The following is a 17517-nucleotide window of genomic DNA, read 5'->3' as shown; positions in this document are numbered from 1 at the left end:
TCAAACAATTACGTGGCGTACAGTGAAAGGCGCGTTTAGAGACTATTTCTTCTCTGTTAGAGCGGAGGAATCCCTCCGCCTCGAAATAGCGCAGTTTATACAACCCGCCGGTGTGTCTTTTGACGCGCACATCGCGAGTATTACCGCGATGAATCAGAACCTACGCGTTCCGTACACTGACTCCGAACTTGTTGGTATTTGCAAGAAAAATATCCTCCCCGAAATACGCATCCATGTCTTTAACGACAACATAAGGACAATGCGCAGTTTTATAGAAAAAGGCCGCGTGACAGAAGAAATCTTACGAGCGACCCCTTCTAGCTCATTGTATCCTAACGAAAGGGCAAAGTTTACCCCGCGTGAATCCAGTGGGAGAAGAAATTCTCCCGCAGCCGCGGTTTTTACTAAACCGCTGGGTGGAGGTGCGACATCAAATGCAAGAAATACCAATAGACCAAAGACTCCTACGCAGGTTAAGCCAGAATGCTATAAGTGCGGACTCTTAGGGCATTATGCCACAACCTGTCCGGACAAACAAGAAGTCGCGCAAAGACAGGCTTCGGAAAACGCGAACGCGGGAAGACAAAAAGGGGATCGTCTTCCCGCCGCGCGAAGAAAGTAAAACCCCTTATGGAAATTGGCTCTATGGATGTGCATCGCTGTGAGGTTGATCCTCCCGTGGCCATAGAAGCCGTGTATTCGCATGGGACTTTCGCGACCAGACTAGATTCTGCGCTGATGCATGATTTATCAGCTTATATCAGTGGCGAAATTTAGTCTGAACTTTAAAACCAGACTTAGTACTTCCGGAAGAAGAAGAGACTCAATGCATAGTGTTAGACGATGGACGTTATACCTTCACGAAGGGACGCGCGCGAATAGACTTCCGCTTAGGACAATTAAAACTACCGCAGAAATTTCACGTGGTGCCCTCACTTCCAAACGATTTTATTCTGGGAAAAAATTTATGATTAAAATAACCATATGAAAAACTTAACAAATCGTGCTAAGATAACTATCTATCTAAAGATCTTTTCGACACTAATAACTACGTCACATTCAAACGGTCTTTGCAATTTTCCGCCGCTTCGCAATATTTCCAATTTTAAAATATATGTATAAAAAAAATTAAAATATTTGAAGCAAATGCTAGTCAAAAAATAAAACAAAGAAGTTATATCTAGTATCTCAGAGAGAAGGTATAAATTCGCCAGATTTCCAGCATTATATTATATATATTACATTATATTATTATAATATCTGTAACTTCAGTCTTAATATTAATTAAAATTGTTCAGAAACAGTAGGAGAATAATATAGCTTAATTATCAAAGGCAATTTAGATAAATTACAAGCCACCAGTAATCTAGCCTAATTACCAGCCAGCGGTAATCTAGCCTTATTACTAGTCATTGGTAATCTAGCTTAACTACCAGCAACCGGCAATTTAGATTAATTACCAGCCACCGGTTACCTAGCAAAATAACCAGCCACCGGTTATCTAGCCAAATTACCAGCCACCGGTTATCTAGCCTAATTACCAGCTACCGGTAATCTTAGTTAATTACCAGCAGTCGGTCCTTCAGCATTATTACCAGCAGGCGGTCATCCAGCTTAATTACCAACAGTCGGTAATCTAGCTTAATTGCCTGCAGTCCCTAATCTAGCTTAATTGCCTGCAGTCCCTAATCTAACTTAATTACCAGTAGTCGGTAATCTAACTTAATTACCAGTAGTCGGTAATCTAGCTTAATTACCAGTAGTCGGTAATCTAGCTTAATTGCCAGTAGTCGGTAATCTAACTTAATTACCAGTAGTCGGTAATCTAACTTAATTACCAGTAGCCGGTAATCTAACTTAATTACCAGTAGCCGGTAATCTAGCTTAATTACCAGTAGCCGGTAATCTAGCTTAATTACCAGTAGTCGGTAATCTAGCTTAAATGCCAGTAGTCGGTAATCTAGCTTAATTACCAGTAGTCGGTAATCTAGCTTAAATGCCAGTAGTCGGTAATCTAGCTTAAATGCCAGTAGTCGGTAATCTAGCTTAAATGCCACTAGTCGGTAATCTAGCTTAATTGCCAGTAGTCGGTAATCTAGCTTAATTACCAAGAGTCGGTAATCTAGCTTAATTACCAAGAGTCGGTAATCTAGCTTAATTACCAAGAGTCGGTAATCTAGCTTAATTACCAATAGTCGGTAATCTAGCTTAATTGCCAGTAGTCGGTAATCTAGCTTAATTACCAATAGTCGGTAATCTAGCTTAATTACCAATAGTCGGTAATCTAGCTTAATTACCAATAGTCGGTAATCTAGCTTAATTACTTGTAGTCGGTAATCTAGCTTAATTACCAGTAGTCGGTAATCTAGCTTAATTACCAGTAGTCGGTAATCTAGCTTAATTACCAGTAGTCGGTAATCTAGCTTAATTACCAGTAGTCGGTAATCTAGCTTAATTACCAGTAGTCGGTAATCTAGCTTAATTACCAGTAGTCGGTAATCTAGCTTAATTACCAGTAGTCGGTAATCTAGCTTAATTACCAGTAGTCGGTAATCTAGCTTAATTACCAGTAGTCGGTAATCTAGCTTAATTACCAGTAGTCGGTAATCTAGCTTAATTACCAGTAGTCGGTAATCTAGCTTAATTACCAGTTGTCGGTAATCTAGCTTAATTACCAGTAGTCGGTAATCTAGCTTAATTACCAGTAGTCGGTAATCTAGCTTAATTACCAGTAGTCGGTAATCTAGCTTAATTACCAGTAGTCGGTAATCTAGCTTAATTACCAGTAGTCGGTAATCTAGCTTAATTACCAGTAGTCGGTAATCTAACTTAATTACCAGTTGTCGGTAATCTAGCTTAATTACCAGTAGTCGGTAATCTAGCTTAATTACCAGTAGTCGGTAATCTAGCTTAATTACCAGTAGTCGGTAATCTAGCTTAATTTCCAATAGTCGGTAACCTAGCTTAATTACCAGTAGTCGGTAATCTAGCTTAATTTCCAATAGTCGGTAACCTAGCTTAATTACCAGTAGTCGGTAATCTAGCTTAATTTCCAATAGTCGGTAATCTAGCTTATTTACCAGTAGCCGGTAATCTAGTTTAATTACCAGTAGTCGGTAATCTAGCTTATTTAGCAGTAGTCAGTAATCATCTGAAATCACTTTTATTTTTACTGTCCCAAAGGCCGTTGGTAATTAATATATTAGTGTGGGGGTCCTTTTCCAATTTAACTTGTTAGCTCGCACAAGGCCATTTACCATTGTTTTTCACCACCACGAAAATTGGAAAAAATAGGTTAAAACGTGCTGTCATCATTACAATGCTAAAACTACGCAGATTGGAATGGTTTTAAAAAATTTAAATTAAACATACTTGGACATAATTATAGTCAATGAAAATCACGTAGCGCCTAGTAAACTGTTGTACCTTTCATTTAAAACCCTTTTCAAGTCTGACAAACGTATAGTTAAGTCTATAAGATACTGGACAAAAAGGATGTTTTGGAAAAAAATCCCAAGTTATTTCTATGGGAAATATCGTGTTGTTCCTAAAAAGGGCTGATTAATTTTATGGAAATGAAAACCACCCTTAGCAACTTCATTTTTTATAAAATAAACTAATTGGTGGATCTTTTTGAAATTTTAACCACATATTGAAGACCCGAATTGTAGTTCTGTGGAAATTTTTAAAAACAGTTCAAACAATACAAAAAACGTTAAATCAAAACAAAAAAACCTTCCTTATACATTAAAGTCAGTATGAAGTCTTATCTAAGAGAGCTACCGCTCTCATAGAATAGTAAACTTTCCAGTCCCAAAGAACGTGAAAGAAATCCAAAGATTTCTGGATTTGGCGGGATGGCACTCACGATTCATCCCGCAGTATTCCAAGATCGTTGCCCCGTTAAATCATCTGAAGAAGAAAGATGTTCCGTTCAAGTGGAAGAAAGAACAGCAGGAAGTGTTCCAGGCCATCAAGGATGCGATCTGAATGGCGCCTCCTTTAGCGGCTTACAACCCTAAGCTTCCGTGTATCCTGACAACGGATGCTAGTGACGCCGGACATGGAGCTATCCTGTCACAAATCCAAGATGACGTCGAGGTACCTATTGCCTATGCCAGTAAACAACTGACCGACGTCCAGAGAAGATATACAACTACGGAAAAGGAATGTCTGGCCATCTATTGGGGAGCTGTATAGTTCCGGCCATACTTAGAAAACATTCCGTTCACTGTGATCACTGATCACAAAGCACTCCAGTGGTTGTTCACTTTGAAAGAACCCAATTCTTGACTTTTTCGTTGAGCAATGTACCAGCAGACGTATGACTTCAAGATCATACAAAAAAGCGAGTTGAGAACAAGGTTGCGGACGCATTATCAAGAGCGCCTGTCTCTCTATTAGCCATGTCTTTGGAAGACATGACTTCAACGTCCTCGTCAGAAGATTCCAGTCCAGCGGAATTATCTTCAATGACGTCGCCTTCGTCCTCAACCACTAGCGGATTAGCTCCTCCCGCCAATCACGCATTGTACCACTCCTTCACGCTCGAAGAAGTGCGAGAAGCCCAACAGAATGAACAAGCCACAAAAGACATCATAGTCCAGTTATCAGGAGATAATCCTCAAAGACATCGGTACTACGAACTAAAGAACGATGTCTTGTATCAAAAGGCCTATGGTAGACAACCCGCAAAAGTCTATTTGCCACAGCGGTTCCGGCGGGACGCCATCCGCTTATTTCATGACCACCCTCTATCTGGACATCGAGGTCGAGATCGTACCTTCGATAAGGTTCGGGCCAGATACTGGTGGCCATCGTTCCGGCAGGACGTTACCGAGTACGTCCGCGGATGTCCTTTGTGTCAAATGCACAAGGCCCGCAATAGAAAACGTCCAGGTCTCATGCAGCCTACGGCCATTTCTGAGCCATTTGATTTGCTGGGAGTGGACATAATGGGACCTCTACCAAGAAGCCGTCACCATAATAAATACCTCCTGGTATTCACGGACTATGCTACCAAATTTGTCGAACTGTACCCGATGAAGAACATCACCGCCAGAACGTGTGCGAAGAGACTCGTCTCCATGATAGTTCGCTACGGATGTCCGAAAGCCATCGTAAGCGACAATGGAACCCAATTCGTTTCTCAGCTTTGGAAGGACATTCTCTATATGTTTAAAGTCAAGCCACGATACATCACTCCGTATCATCAACAGAGTAACATCGTGGAGCGCACAAATAGAGTTCTGGGCGAAATCATTTCGATGTTCGTTGGTCGAGATCACCGAAGATGGGACGAGAATTTGCCGTTCATTCAGTTCGCCATCAACTCGACTACACACACCACAACAGGAAGAACTCCTTTCTACCTTAACATGGGTAGGGAACCGAGATTTCCCTGGGGCTTAGACGTGGGTATGCCAGTAGCGGACTTTGTTGAAAGGTCCGCCTCGCTCTCAGCTTTAGCGAAGCAACTAGCCTTGTCTAAAGAGCTTGCCAAGAAAGCGCAAGCACACCAGAAGCGCTACTACGATCAAAGGCGGGAAGGAATTGAATTTCCCGTTGGTGCGCTTGTCTGGAAGGAGACGCATCCCTTGTCTCAAGCGGCACGTGATGTCGCCGCTAAGTTATGTCCCAAGTGGGATGGTCCCTACAAGATCGCGAAGAAGCTCGACCGCTTGCGATACAAATTACAAGACCCAGAAACCGGAGAAAGCAAAGGAATCGAGAATATCGCGGACTTAAAGCTATATTGGTCAAATAAAGATGTCTGCCGACCGGACGGAAGCCAGTCATCCTCAACGTCAAGGAATTCATCTTCAAGTTCTATCTCGTCACAATCCGTACCTATACTTCAGGACGCTGGAGTCAGTACTGGTGACGAACGTCGTGAGACTCGGCGAGAACGAAGACAACGACTGTTGAGAGATCAAGAAGCGCAGACCGAGTCGTCTGGTGAAAAAGCGAGGAGAAAGCAATCCTCCTCTTCGTCCACAACCGGGTCCTCTTCTTCCCTATCGGAGGAAGTACCAGAGCCTTTTCCCGAAGTCTCTGATCTACCTGAGGAATCTGAGCCAGACGCATTCGCCTTATTCTCAGATCCTCCCGCGGTCTTCCGAGTGAATCGGATGCCGCCAGACCTTTCTCCACTTTCCTCTCCTGATAGGAGCTCGAGGGAGAAGTCTCTCCCTCCAACCTATCCATCTTCCTCTCCTGATAGGAGCTCGAGGGAGAAGTCTCTCCCTCCACCCTCTCCTCTATCTCACCCTGACGATTCCAGTTCTTCCTCCGAATCTGAGGAAGACGAAATGGAATTGTCCAACCTTGTTCCCGTCAATCCCATGAGATTCGTCAACCCTTTTCGTAAAGGATGGAAACGTGAGATAGTGCTGAGGAAGAATCCTAAGCCTGGAGGTCCGGAAATGGACATTTACTACCATCCTCCAGAACAATATCCGAATAAGACTCTCCGGTCTCGCCCGGACGTTGCGAACTATTTACGCGTGCATGATATCACCGATGTGACTTCGCGTGATTTTAACTATTCGCGGCAAGCGATATCGCGCGAGCCGTGGGAAACTGTTCGAAACGCGAACTAAAAAATTGTTGACGCCTTCCAGGTGTCGTGGATTTTTGTTAATGAGTCCTGATCGGTCCAGCGAATGCGGCAGTTGTATGATTTTACAGTTACGGAATTTATTTTATTTTATTTTATTTGGCTTCTTTTGGAAGCCCACCCTATGTCTATTTAGTAGACCTTCCCAATTGTCTCATTTGGAGACCCTTGTCTCTTATGGAGACCTACCCTTGTCTCTTTTGGAGACCTACCATGTCTCATTTGGAGACTGTCTCTTTTGGAGACCAACCATGTCTCATTTGGAGACTGTCTCTTTTGGAGACCAACCATGTCTCATTTGGAGACTACCAATGCCTTCCTAAAGACTTTTAGAAAGGCTTTCAAAAAGGATACTTTCAGTAGTATTTCCAATCGTGCGTCGCTATAGTCGCCGAACTAGTAGCTATACTTAAGGCTACGAATTAATTTTACAAGTATTGCAAGTTTTAAATATCTTTATTTACTACAAATTTTTAGCTAGTCTTTTTCTGATCTGCTCTCTGGCAAAGTTCGGAGAAGAGTGATTCTTTTTGGGCATTATAGCCCATAAGGTTGTACAGTTTTTAAAATTGGTTTCCCCTACCTTTTACATGGTTCAACGTACAGATTTTAGGGTAGCTTCTCTACCTTTTAAGTTAATAGGTTACAGGCAAGCGTGAAGGCTTTATTATTTTCTTATCGTTAAAAAAGATACAGATGTGGAAATAGGAGCTTTTACTCTCTTTTGTATTGAATCGTCAACGGAACTTAAAATCAACACATGTGTGCGAAAAGGGAGCTTTCTCGTTTTTATTGTGTTTAAGATATAACTGAGCCTGTACGGCGACTTTTAACAGTATGCACATTTTGTGTCATTAGGTCCCCTTTTGGGTTTAAAAGTGCTAAAAACTTTTTAAAAAAAGAGAAAAATATCCGAGGGATTTAACACTCCCCCGCGAAATACGTAGTATTTCTTATATTGTTTTTGTTTTCTTATGCATAATTTTGTCCCGTTTAACCGTATTTAGTTAGGTTTAATCTTCTTTGTTAAATGTCTTCAATAAATCTTAATTTTACATTTGCTTATTTAATCTAATATTTTCAATGTTTAAATGCTTTTATTTGCTTATGTAATTTTAAATATTTTCAATGTTTAATGATTTTATTTAATTATCAGAGATTTCTAAGGGGTAGAGTAATTGGACTGGCCTCCGTAAAAGATTTCCGTTCGCGGTTCGCACTATGCAAGCCCGTACCTTGCCATCGCGGCCAATTTGAGTTTCATTTACAACACCCATTTTCCACATTTGTTTTTGTAATTTGTCGTCGTGTATTAGAACAACGTCCCCGACTTTCATTATAGTTTCGTTTTTCGCGAGTTTGCTGTGATGGGCAGATCGCAAATCTAACAAATATTCGTTTTTCCACCTCTTACTGAGATGGTCCATTAAGGCCAGTCTATATCGTAGCCTCTTGGCTGTTTCCCTTTGGGAGCTAGTCGTGAAATCGGTTGGTTTTACCTTTTGTGGTGGTAAGCTCGTGAGTCTCCTTCCTATAAGCAGATGCGAGGGGGTAAGGGGGGAAGGCTCGTCAACGCTTGTATTGTCAAAGGTGATGGGGCGCGAATTTATCACCGCTTCAACTTCTACTAATATTGTTTGTAGTTCTTGAAAGTTGCAGGATGAATGGCCAAGGGCCTTTTTTAAGAGACTTTTCGTTGTCCTCACCATTCGCTCCCAAAAACCACCCCACCAGGCACCTCTATCCGCTATGAATCTCCATGTGATACCCCTTTTGCCAAAAAATTCTTTCAGTTCAGGTGTATCTAGATTTTTCCATATGGTTTTAAGGTCTGCATTCGCTTTTGTGAATGTTTTTGCGTTGTCGGTGTAAATATCACTTGGTAAACCACGCCTGCCTATCATTCTTCTGAAGGCTAACAGAAAGTCCTCCGTTGTCAAAGAGCCTACAAGCTCTAGGTGAATGGCTCGTGTTACCGCGCACGTGATTAAGCAGATGTATGCCTTTTCGGACGTTTGATTACATTTTACATACAAAGGTCCTGCAAATCGATGCCAACTACTTGGAAGGGTGGAACTTGGTCAATTCTTTCCCTTGGCAAAGGTGCGGTGGAAAGTTCGACTGCTTTGCAGCTAAGTTTTTTACATAGGTGGCATTTTTTCAATAAAGATTTCACTAATTGCCGACCAGCGGGAACCCAATAACGAGATCGTAATTGAGTGAATGTTGCAGTCACGCCGCTGTGAAAAACGTCTTCGTGGCTTCGCCAAACTACAAGTTCTGTCAAGCGTTTCTTTTTGTTTAGGATAGCTGGATGCTTCTCCTCAAAGGTTAAGCTTGATTTTTCTAACCTTCCACCCACGCATAGAATATCTTCAGTGTTAAGAAAGGGTTTTAGAGTTAATATGTTTGAAGTTCTTTTTATGTTGGTTTTGTTTTTGAGTGACGTTATTTCGTCTTGAAAGTCTTCTATTTGTTCTGATTTTATCCATTTGTGTTCCGCGTTTAATAATTCAGATGCTGTTAGGGCGCCTTGCCTTGTATCTCTCTTCTTGCAATTAGCAACAAATCGGTACATCCAAGCCGTAATCCTTAGAACCGTGTCTAATTTGCTATATTTATTTAAGTCTATGAGATTTTGAATGCAAAGTCTTTCTTTACAATTCACGCTCACGCTTAGTACCGTTTTCCTCCTTTCTACTTCAATGTTGTCTTTTGCCCTAAGGGCTACGGTGCTTTGTTCGGGCCAGTTTTCTTCCTCCTGTCTCAGCCAGGGGGGTCCGTGCCACCAGAGTTCGTTTTCTTTTAGGGCTGTGGCTGATAAGCCTCGTGTAGGCAAGTCTGCAGGGTTATTTTCCCCTGGGCAATGCATCCAATCTAAGGGGTCGGATGCTTGCTGTATTTCAGCTACTCGGTTTGAAACGAAGGGCTTCCATGATTTTGCTGAACCCTTTAGCCAGTGCAACGCTATCATCGAATCGGTCCACATTCGCACCTTTAATGCGTCGGTTTGAAATACGCTCTTTATGTTCTTTACCAAACGACAACCAAGCAAACAAGCCATTAGTTCTAATCTTGGCAAGGTTAGTCGTTTTAAAGGAGCCACTCTAGCCTTGGCGGTTACAAATGATGTATGTATTTCATGATCTTTCGATGTATAGCGTATGTAAATAACGCAGGCATATGCCTTTATGCTACTATCACAGAAACAATGTATTTCACTGGTTTCAACATTGTCCGTTTCATTGAAATAGTGACGGGGAAGTTTAATGTGTCGCAATTCGGGAAGCTCTTTACACCATTGTCTGAACTGCTCGCTTATTTCTTGGGGAAGTTCTTGATCCCATTCGAAGCCTTGTTCCCACAAGGATTGAAATAAAAGTTTTGCCCTGAGGGTATATGGGCTTAGTACACCGATAGGGTCAAAAATTTGGCCTACCGCGCTTAATATGAAGCGTTTGTTGTTCTTTATTCCTTCGAGAAACTGAATCAAATTTTGTAGATTAAAGGTGAAGTAATCTTCTTCTGGCTTCCAGAGTAGCCCAAGGATCTTGAAATCTTTCTCCCCCGCCTCCCCTTCAAACGTGACACCTTCGCTTGATAAGCCTTTATGACCCCACATGCGTTTTAGTTCTTTTGAGTTAGTGTTCCATTTTCTCAATGTCATTCCGGCTTCTTTCATGACGCTATTGATATTTAGTGAAAGGTCGAGGGCAGCTTTGGGGTCACTGTCGCCACTACACAAGTCATCTACGTATAGATCTCTTCCTAGAACTATAATTTCCTTTCTTCCGCTGTCATATTTTTTAAGGTGACATTTAATGGTCGCGGCTAGGAGGAAGGGAGATGACGTCACCCCAAATGGGACTCTGGTCATGCGTAATTCTTGGAATTCATTTGAGTCTAACTCTGAGATCCATAACATTCTTAACGAGTCCCGATCTTCTGGGTCTATTCTCACTTGAAGGAATGCTTTTTCGATATCTGCGGTTATCGCGATCTTATGATTTCTGAATCTTAGTAATTGGAGTAGAAGGTCTGGGTTCAGGTTGGGTCCCGCCGACAAACAGTCGTTTAAAGACGGTACCCCTTCTATGTGTGATGATGCATCACATACGACACGCAAGCGAGTTGTACTAGATACCCTAGTTACCCCTTGGTGTGGCATATAGTATGTTCCAGGAATTGATTCAATTGTCTCTACCCTTTCTAAGATCCCATTTTTTAACTGTTCGTTAATTATATCCTTGTAATCTTGAAAGTAAGCTGGGTCTCTATTAAATCTTCGCACTAGGCTTTTCATGCGTTTGTAGGCTACACTTTTGTTATTAGGAAGGACGGTTTTTTCTGTTATGAATGGTAATTTAACTTGGTATCTATTGTCTATGAATGTAGTAGTTTGTTCAAATAAAGTCATAAAGTCTTCACTATGGGGGTTTTCGTCTTTCTTTGCATCTATCCCGAGGGATTCTAGTTCCCAAAATGACTTTAACGTGTCGGATACTTTCTTCTCTTCTATTCCAACACGCATAGACGTTGCTTGTCAATATTCTTGTGGTAAAGAAGGAGAAGATTGTGGGCCTTGCAAAACCCATCCAAATGTCGTTTCTTGAGCGACTAGAGATTTGCCCATTCTTTCGATATTGCCCGTGGCGATTTCCCAATAATAGTCGCTTCCTATTAATATACCAATGTCCGACCCGCTTCTCGCGGACTCTTCGGGTTCGTCGGCTAAAGCCATACCTTGGCTATTCATGTGTTTCTCTATCTCCTTGCAGTCAATGGTGGTGATGGCTTGGCATAGATAAGGTACGTCTATGGCTATAATTTCTACTGCCTTATTTTGGTTATTCTTGTTTTCTAAGGTTAGTTTCACTTTCCTTCTTTTGACAGCTTCTTGATCGTTATTTCCAAAACTATTTATTGTTAGGCTTACAATTCCAACCACTGGTAAGTTTAAAGCTCGAGAAACATCTTGCCTAATGAAAGTAGCGTCGCTGCAAAGTTCGGAGAAGAGTGATTCTTTTTGGGCATTATAGCCCATAAGGTTGTACAGTTTTTAAAATTGGTTTCCCCTACCTTTTACATGGTTCAACGTACAGATTTTAGGGTAGCTTCTCTACTTTTTAAGTTAATAGGTTACAGGCAAGCGTGAAGGCTTTATTATTTTCTTATCGTTAAAAAAGATACAGATGTGGAAATAGGAGCTTTTACTCTCTTTTGTATTGAATCGTCAACGGAACTTAAAATCAACACATGTGTGCGAAAAGGGAGCTTTCTCGTTTTTATTGTGTTTAACATATAACTGAGCCTGTACGGCGACTTTTAACAGTATGCACATTTTGTGTCATTAGGTCCCCTTTTGGGTTTAAAAGTGCTAAAAACTTTTTAAAAAAAGAGAAAAATATCCGAGGGATTTAACACTCCCCCGCGAAATACGTAGTATTTCTTATATTGTTTTTGTTTTCTTATGCATAATTTTGTCCCGTTTAACCGTATTTAGTTAGGTTTAATCTTCTTTGTTAAATGTCTTCAATAAATCTTAATTTTACATTTGCTTATTTAATCTAATATTTTCAATGTTTAAATGCTTTTATTTGCTTATGTAATTTTAAATATTTTCAATGTTTAATGATTTTATTTAATTATCAGAGATTTCTAAGGGGTAGAGTAATTGGACTGGCCTCCGTAAAAGATTTCCGTTCGCGGTTCGCACTATGCAAGCCCGTACCTTGCCATCGCGGCCAATTTGAGTTTCATTTACAACACCCATTTTCCACATTTGTTTTTGTAATTTGTCGTCGTGTATTAGAACAACGTCCCCGACTTTCATTATAGTTTCGTTTTTCGCGAGTTTGCTGTGATGGGCAGATCGCAAATCTAACAAATATTCGTTTTTCCACCTCTTACTGAGATGGTCCATTAAGGCCAGTCTATATCGTAGCCTCTTGGCTGTTTCCCTTTGGGAGCTAGTCGTGAAATCGGTTGGTTTTACCTTTTGTGGTGGTAAGCTCGTGAGTCTCCTTCCTATAAGCAGATGCGAGGGGGTAAGGGGGGAAGGCTCGTCAACGCTTGTATTGTCAAAGGTGATGGGGCGCGAATTTATCACCGCTTCAACTTCTACTAATATTGTTTGTAGTTCTTGAAAGTTGCAGGATGAATGGCCAAGGGCCTTTTTTAAGAGACTTTTCGTTGTCCTCACCATTCGCTCCCAAAAACCACCCCACCAGGCACCTCTATCCGCTATGAATCTCCATGTGATACCCCTTTTGCCAAAAAATTCTTTCAGTTCAGGTGTATCTAGATTTTTCCATATGGTTTTAAGGTCTGCATTCGCTTTTGTGAATGTTTTTGCGTTGTCGGTGTAAATATCACTTGGTAAACCACGCCTGCCTATCATTCTTCTGAAGGCTAACAGAAAGTCCTCCGTTGTCAAAGAGCCTACAAGCTCTAGGTGAATGGCTCGTGTTACCGCGCACGTGATTAAGCAGATGTATGCCTTTTCGGACGTTTGATTACATTTTACATACAAAGGTCCTGCAAATCGATGCCAACTACTTGGAAGGGTGGAACTTGGTCAATTCTTTCCCTTGGCAAAGGTGCGGTGGAAAGTTCGACTGCTTTGCAGCTAAGGTTTTTACATAGGTGGCATTTTTTCAATAAAGATTTCACTAATTGCCGACCAGCGGGAACCCAATAACGAGATCGTAATTGAGTGAATGTTGCAGTCACGCCGCTGTGAAAAACGTCTTCGTGGCTTCGCCAAACTACAAGTTCTGTCAAGCGTTTCTTTTTGTTTAGGATAGCTGGATGCTTCTCCTCAAAGGTTAAGCTTGATTTTTCTAACCTTCCACCCACGCATAGAATATCTTCAGTGTTAAGAAAGGGTTTTAGAGTTAATATGTTTGAAGTTCTTTTTATGTTGGTTTTGTTTTTGAGTGACGTTATTTCGTCTTGAAAGTCTTCTATTTGTTCTGATTTTATCCATTTGTGTTCCGCGTTTAATAATTCAGATGCTGTTAGGGCGCCTTGCCTTGTATCTCTCTTCTTGCAATTAGCAACAAATCGGTACATCCAAGCCGTAATCCTTAGAACCGTGTCTAATTTGCTATATTTATTTAAGTCTATGAGATTTTGAATGCAAAGTCTTTCTTTACAATTCACGCTCACGCTTAGTACCGTTTTTCTCCTTTCTACTTCAATGTTGTCTTTTGCCCTAAGGGCTACGGTGCTTTGTTCGGGCCAGTTTTCTTCCTCCTGTCTCAGCCAGGGGGGTCCGTGCCACCAGAGTTCGTTTTCTTTTAGGGCTGTGGCTGATAAGCCTCGTGTAGGCAAGTCTGCAGGGTTATTTTCCCCTGGGCAATGCATCCAATCTAAGGGGTCGGATGCTTGCTGTATTTCAGCTACTCGGTTTGAAACGAAGGGCTTCCATGATTTTGCTGAACCCTTTAGCCAGTGCAACGCTATCATCGAATCGGTCCACATTCGCACCTTTAATGCGTCGGTTTGAAATACGCTCTTTATGTTCTTTACCAAACGACAACCAAGCAAACAAGCCATTAGTTCTAATCTTGGCAAGGTTAGTCGTTTTAAAGGAGCCACTCTAGCCTTGGCGGTTACAAATGATGTATGTATTTCATGATCTTTCGATGTATAGCGTATGTAAATAACGCAGGCATATGCCTTTATGCTACTATCACAGAAACAATGTATTTCACTGGTTTCAACATTGTCCGTTTCATTGAAATAGTGACGGGGAAGTTTAATGTGTCGCAATTCGGGAAGCTCTTTACACCATTGTCTGAACTGCTCGCTTATTTCTTGGGGAAGTTCTTGATCCCATTCGAAGCCTTGTTCCCACAAGGATTGAAATAAAAGTTTTGCCCTGAGGGTATATGGGCTTAGTACACCGATAGGGTCAAAAATTTGGCCTACCGCGCTTAATATGAAGCGTTTGTTGTTCTTTATTCCTTCGAGAAACTGAATCAAATTTTGTAGATTAAAGGTGAAGTAATCTTCTTCTGGCTTCCAGAGTAGCCCAAGGATCTTGAAATCTTTCTCCCCCGCCTCCCCTTCAAACGTGACACCTTCGCTTGATAAGCCTTTATGACCCCACATGCGTTTTAGTTCTTTTGAGTTAGTGTTCCATTTTCTCAATGTCATTCCGGCTTCTTTCATGACGCTATTGATATTTAGTGAAAGGTCGAGGGCAGCTTTGGGGTCACTGTCGCCACTACACAAGTCATCTACGTATAGATCTCTTCCTAGAACTATAATTTCCTTTCTTCCGCTGTCATATTTTTTAAGGTGACATTTAATGGTCGCGGCTAGGAGGAAGGGAGATGACGTCACCCCAAATGGGACTCTGGTCATGCGTAATTCTTGGAATTCATTTGAGTCTAACTCTGAGATCCATAACATTCTTAACGAGTCCCGATCTTCTGGGTCTATTCTCACTTGAAGGAATGCTTTTTCGATATCTGCGGTTATCGCGATCTTATGATTTCTGAATCTTAGTAATTGGAGTAGAAGGTCTGGGTTCAGGTTGGGTCCCGCCGACAAACAGTCGTTTAAAGACGGTACCCCTTCTATGTGTGATGATGCATCACATACGACACGCAAGCGAGTTGTACTAGATACCCTAGTTACCCCTTGGTGTGGCATATAGTATGTTCCAGGAATTGATTCAATTGTCTCTACCCTTTCTAAGATCCCATTTTTTAACTGTTCGTTAATTATATCCTTGTAATCTTGAAAGTAAGCTGGGTCTCTATTAAATTTTCGCACTAGGCTTTTCATGCGTTTGTAGGCTACACTTTTGTTATTAGGAAGGACGGTTTTTTCTGTTATGAATGGTAATTTAACTTGGTATCTATTGTCTATGAATGTAGTAGTTTGTTCAAATAAAGTCATAAAGTCTTCACTATGGGGGTTTTCGTCTTTCTTTGCATCTATCCCGAGGGATTCTAGTTCCCAAAATGACTTTAACGTGTCGGATACTTTCTTCTCTTCTATTCCAACACGCATAGACGTTGCTTGTCAATATTCTTGTGGTAAAGAAGGAGAAGATTGTGGGCCTTGCAAAACCCATCCAAATGTCGTTTCTTGAGCGACTAGAGATTTGCCCATTCTTTCGATATTGCCCGTGGCGATTTCCCAATAATAGTCGCTTCCTATTAATATACCAATGTCCGACCCGCTTCTCGCGGACTCTTCGGGTTCGTCGGCTAAAGCCATACCTTGGCTATTCATGTGTTTCTCTATCTCCTTGCAGTCAATGGTGGTGATGGCTTGGCATAGATAAGGTACCTCTATGGCTATAATTTCTACTGCCTTATTTTGGTTATTCTTGTTTTCTAAGGTTAGTTTCACTTTCCTTCTTTTGACAGCTTCTTGATCGTTATTTCCAAAACTATTTATTGTTAGGCTTACAATTCCAACCACTGGTAAGTTTAAAGCTCGAGAAACATCTTGCCTAATGAAAGTAGCGTCGCTGCAAAGTTCGGAGAAGAGTGATTCTTTTTGGGCATTATAGCCCATAAGGTTGTACAGTTTTTAAAATTGGTTTCCCCTACCTTTTACATGGTTCAACGTACAGATTTTAGGGTAGCTTCTCTACTTTTTAAGTTAATAGGTTACAGGCAAGCGTGAAGGCTTTATTATTTTCTTATCGTTAAAAAAGATACAGATGTGGAAATAGGAGCTTTTACTCTCTTTTGTATTGAATCGTCAACGGAACTCCATTCCTGGGGAGTGTATCTTCTTTGTTCAAACGCGCCTTAATAAATCGTACCAAGTTCGTCTGCCAGCGCGGGTCGAGAGGCTGCGAAATAACAAAAGAGGACCAAAATCGGTGCCAGCTCTGCCGGTATGAAAAGTGCCTGACAGTGGGCATGAAACCGATAAAAGACTGTGGTAGAAGAAGCCCGTGTCCAAATCCGAGGGTAAGGAAGGCGATAACTGGCTCAAGTCATCAAGGCCAATTGTCGACTTTGGTTCGCTCATGGCCAACTTAGATTGCCTTTCTTTTTTTGGCGGTAATCCAAGTTGGCCATGCTTCACCTTAGGGTTGGCGGGGGACGATCCTAAAGCAGAACGGGGGTCACGTGGATGCCTAGTTTATTTTACCTTAGGAACTCCATCCAGTTTTGGCTTTTCGAAGGCGGTAGGATTAACGCGTGCGTGCGTGCCTGCGCAAATCAGGCCCACTATCCTTTGCCAAACCAAAACTGGAGTTCCTTGTATCGGCTGGATATAAGACAGGTTTACAAGTCCAAAACCAGTTTATTAATTGCACGGAGTCGGCTACAGTCCTGGAAAAAAAGTGACCCCAGCGCCGTCTACAATAAACTGGTTTTTTGGACCATTTACCCCTTACCCTATCCTAAATTTTATTCGTGACCTAATAGATCATCACGTGACACGCGGAGGTGCCTTATCTTCTTATCATATCTTATCTATATCGCGTGTCCACCAAGGTCTATTGTAGACCACTTTTGCGTAACTAGGAGGGAAATACAACGGGGTGAAACTTTGCCTTCCGTAGCGCGTTTTGGGAATTTGCACTATTGTAACCTTCCGCCGCCGCCTTATCTAAGGATAGTCGCGAGTTTCCTCTCTAGGGGTGGCAGGTAGAATAGAGGATTAACACCCCGCGCGTTACCTTTGACCTTTCCCTAACTATAAAATGTTCTATCGCTGTTAACACATCATTCAGTCTCTCACCACTTTTCTGATGGCTTGGACCTTCTTCTATTGGATGTCATCTTCGTAGTCGTAATTGGTAATTATTGTTCAGTTCTTTTGTTTGTAGAAAACCTAGTTTCAGTACAAAGTTTAGTTTACCGGGACACGGATTAATTCACGCTAGGATTGTTCACTAACCGGGTGTCCCACGT

The 17517-nt window shown here is 41.6% G+C and overlaps 4 protein-coding genes across 4 annotated transcripts; all 4 read right to left on the bottom strand.

Moving 5' to 3' along the window:
• Positions 1-7764: 7764 nt before the first annotated feature.
• LOC149657570 (uncharacterized) lies at positions 7765-8523 on the bottom strand. Its single transcript, XM_089844709.1, has one exon. The coding sequence runs from the start codon at positions 8521-8523 to the stop codon at positions 7765-7767; it is 759 nt and encodes a 252-aa protein (XP_089700835.1).
• Positions 8524-8645: 122 nt separating this feature from the next.
• Positions 8646-11150, bottom strand: LOC149657569 (uncharacterized). The gene has a single exon (XM_089844708.1). The coding sequence runs from the start codon at positions 11148-11150 to the stop codon at positions 8646-8648; it is 2505 nt and encodes an 834-aa protein (XP_089700834.1).
• Positions 11151-12260: 1110 nt separating this feature from the next.
• Positions 12261-13019, bottom strand: LOC149657568 (uncharacterized). Its single transcript, XM_089844707.1, has one exon. It carries the CDS (start codon positions 13017-13019, stop codon positions 12261-12263), a length of 759 nt encoding a protein of 252 aa, XP_089700833.1.
• A 122-nt stretch (positions 13020-13141) lies between these two features.
• LOC149657567 (uncharacterized) lies at positions 13142-15646 on the bottom strand. The gene has a single exon (XM_089844706.1). It carries the CDS (start codon positions 15644-15646, stop codon positions 13142-13144), a length of 2505 nt encoding a protein of 834 aa, XP_089700832.1.
• Positions 15647-17517: the final 1871 nt, after the last annotated feature.

The sequence above is a fragment of the Phalangium opilio genome, unplaced genomic scaffold (genome assembly GCF_054372755.1).
Source record: "Phalangium opilio isolate 3A_F unplaced genomic scaffold, DU_Popi_V2 ptg000077l_1, whole genome shotgun sequence".
NCBI lineage: Eukaryota > Metazoa > Arthropoda > Arachnida > Opiliones > Phalangiidae > Phalangium > Phalangium opilio.
The sequence above is the reverse complement of the archived record's forward strand: the minus strand, read 5'-3'. Positions and strand labels throughout refer to the sequence as shown.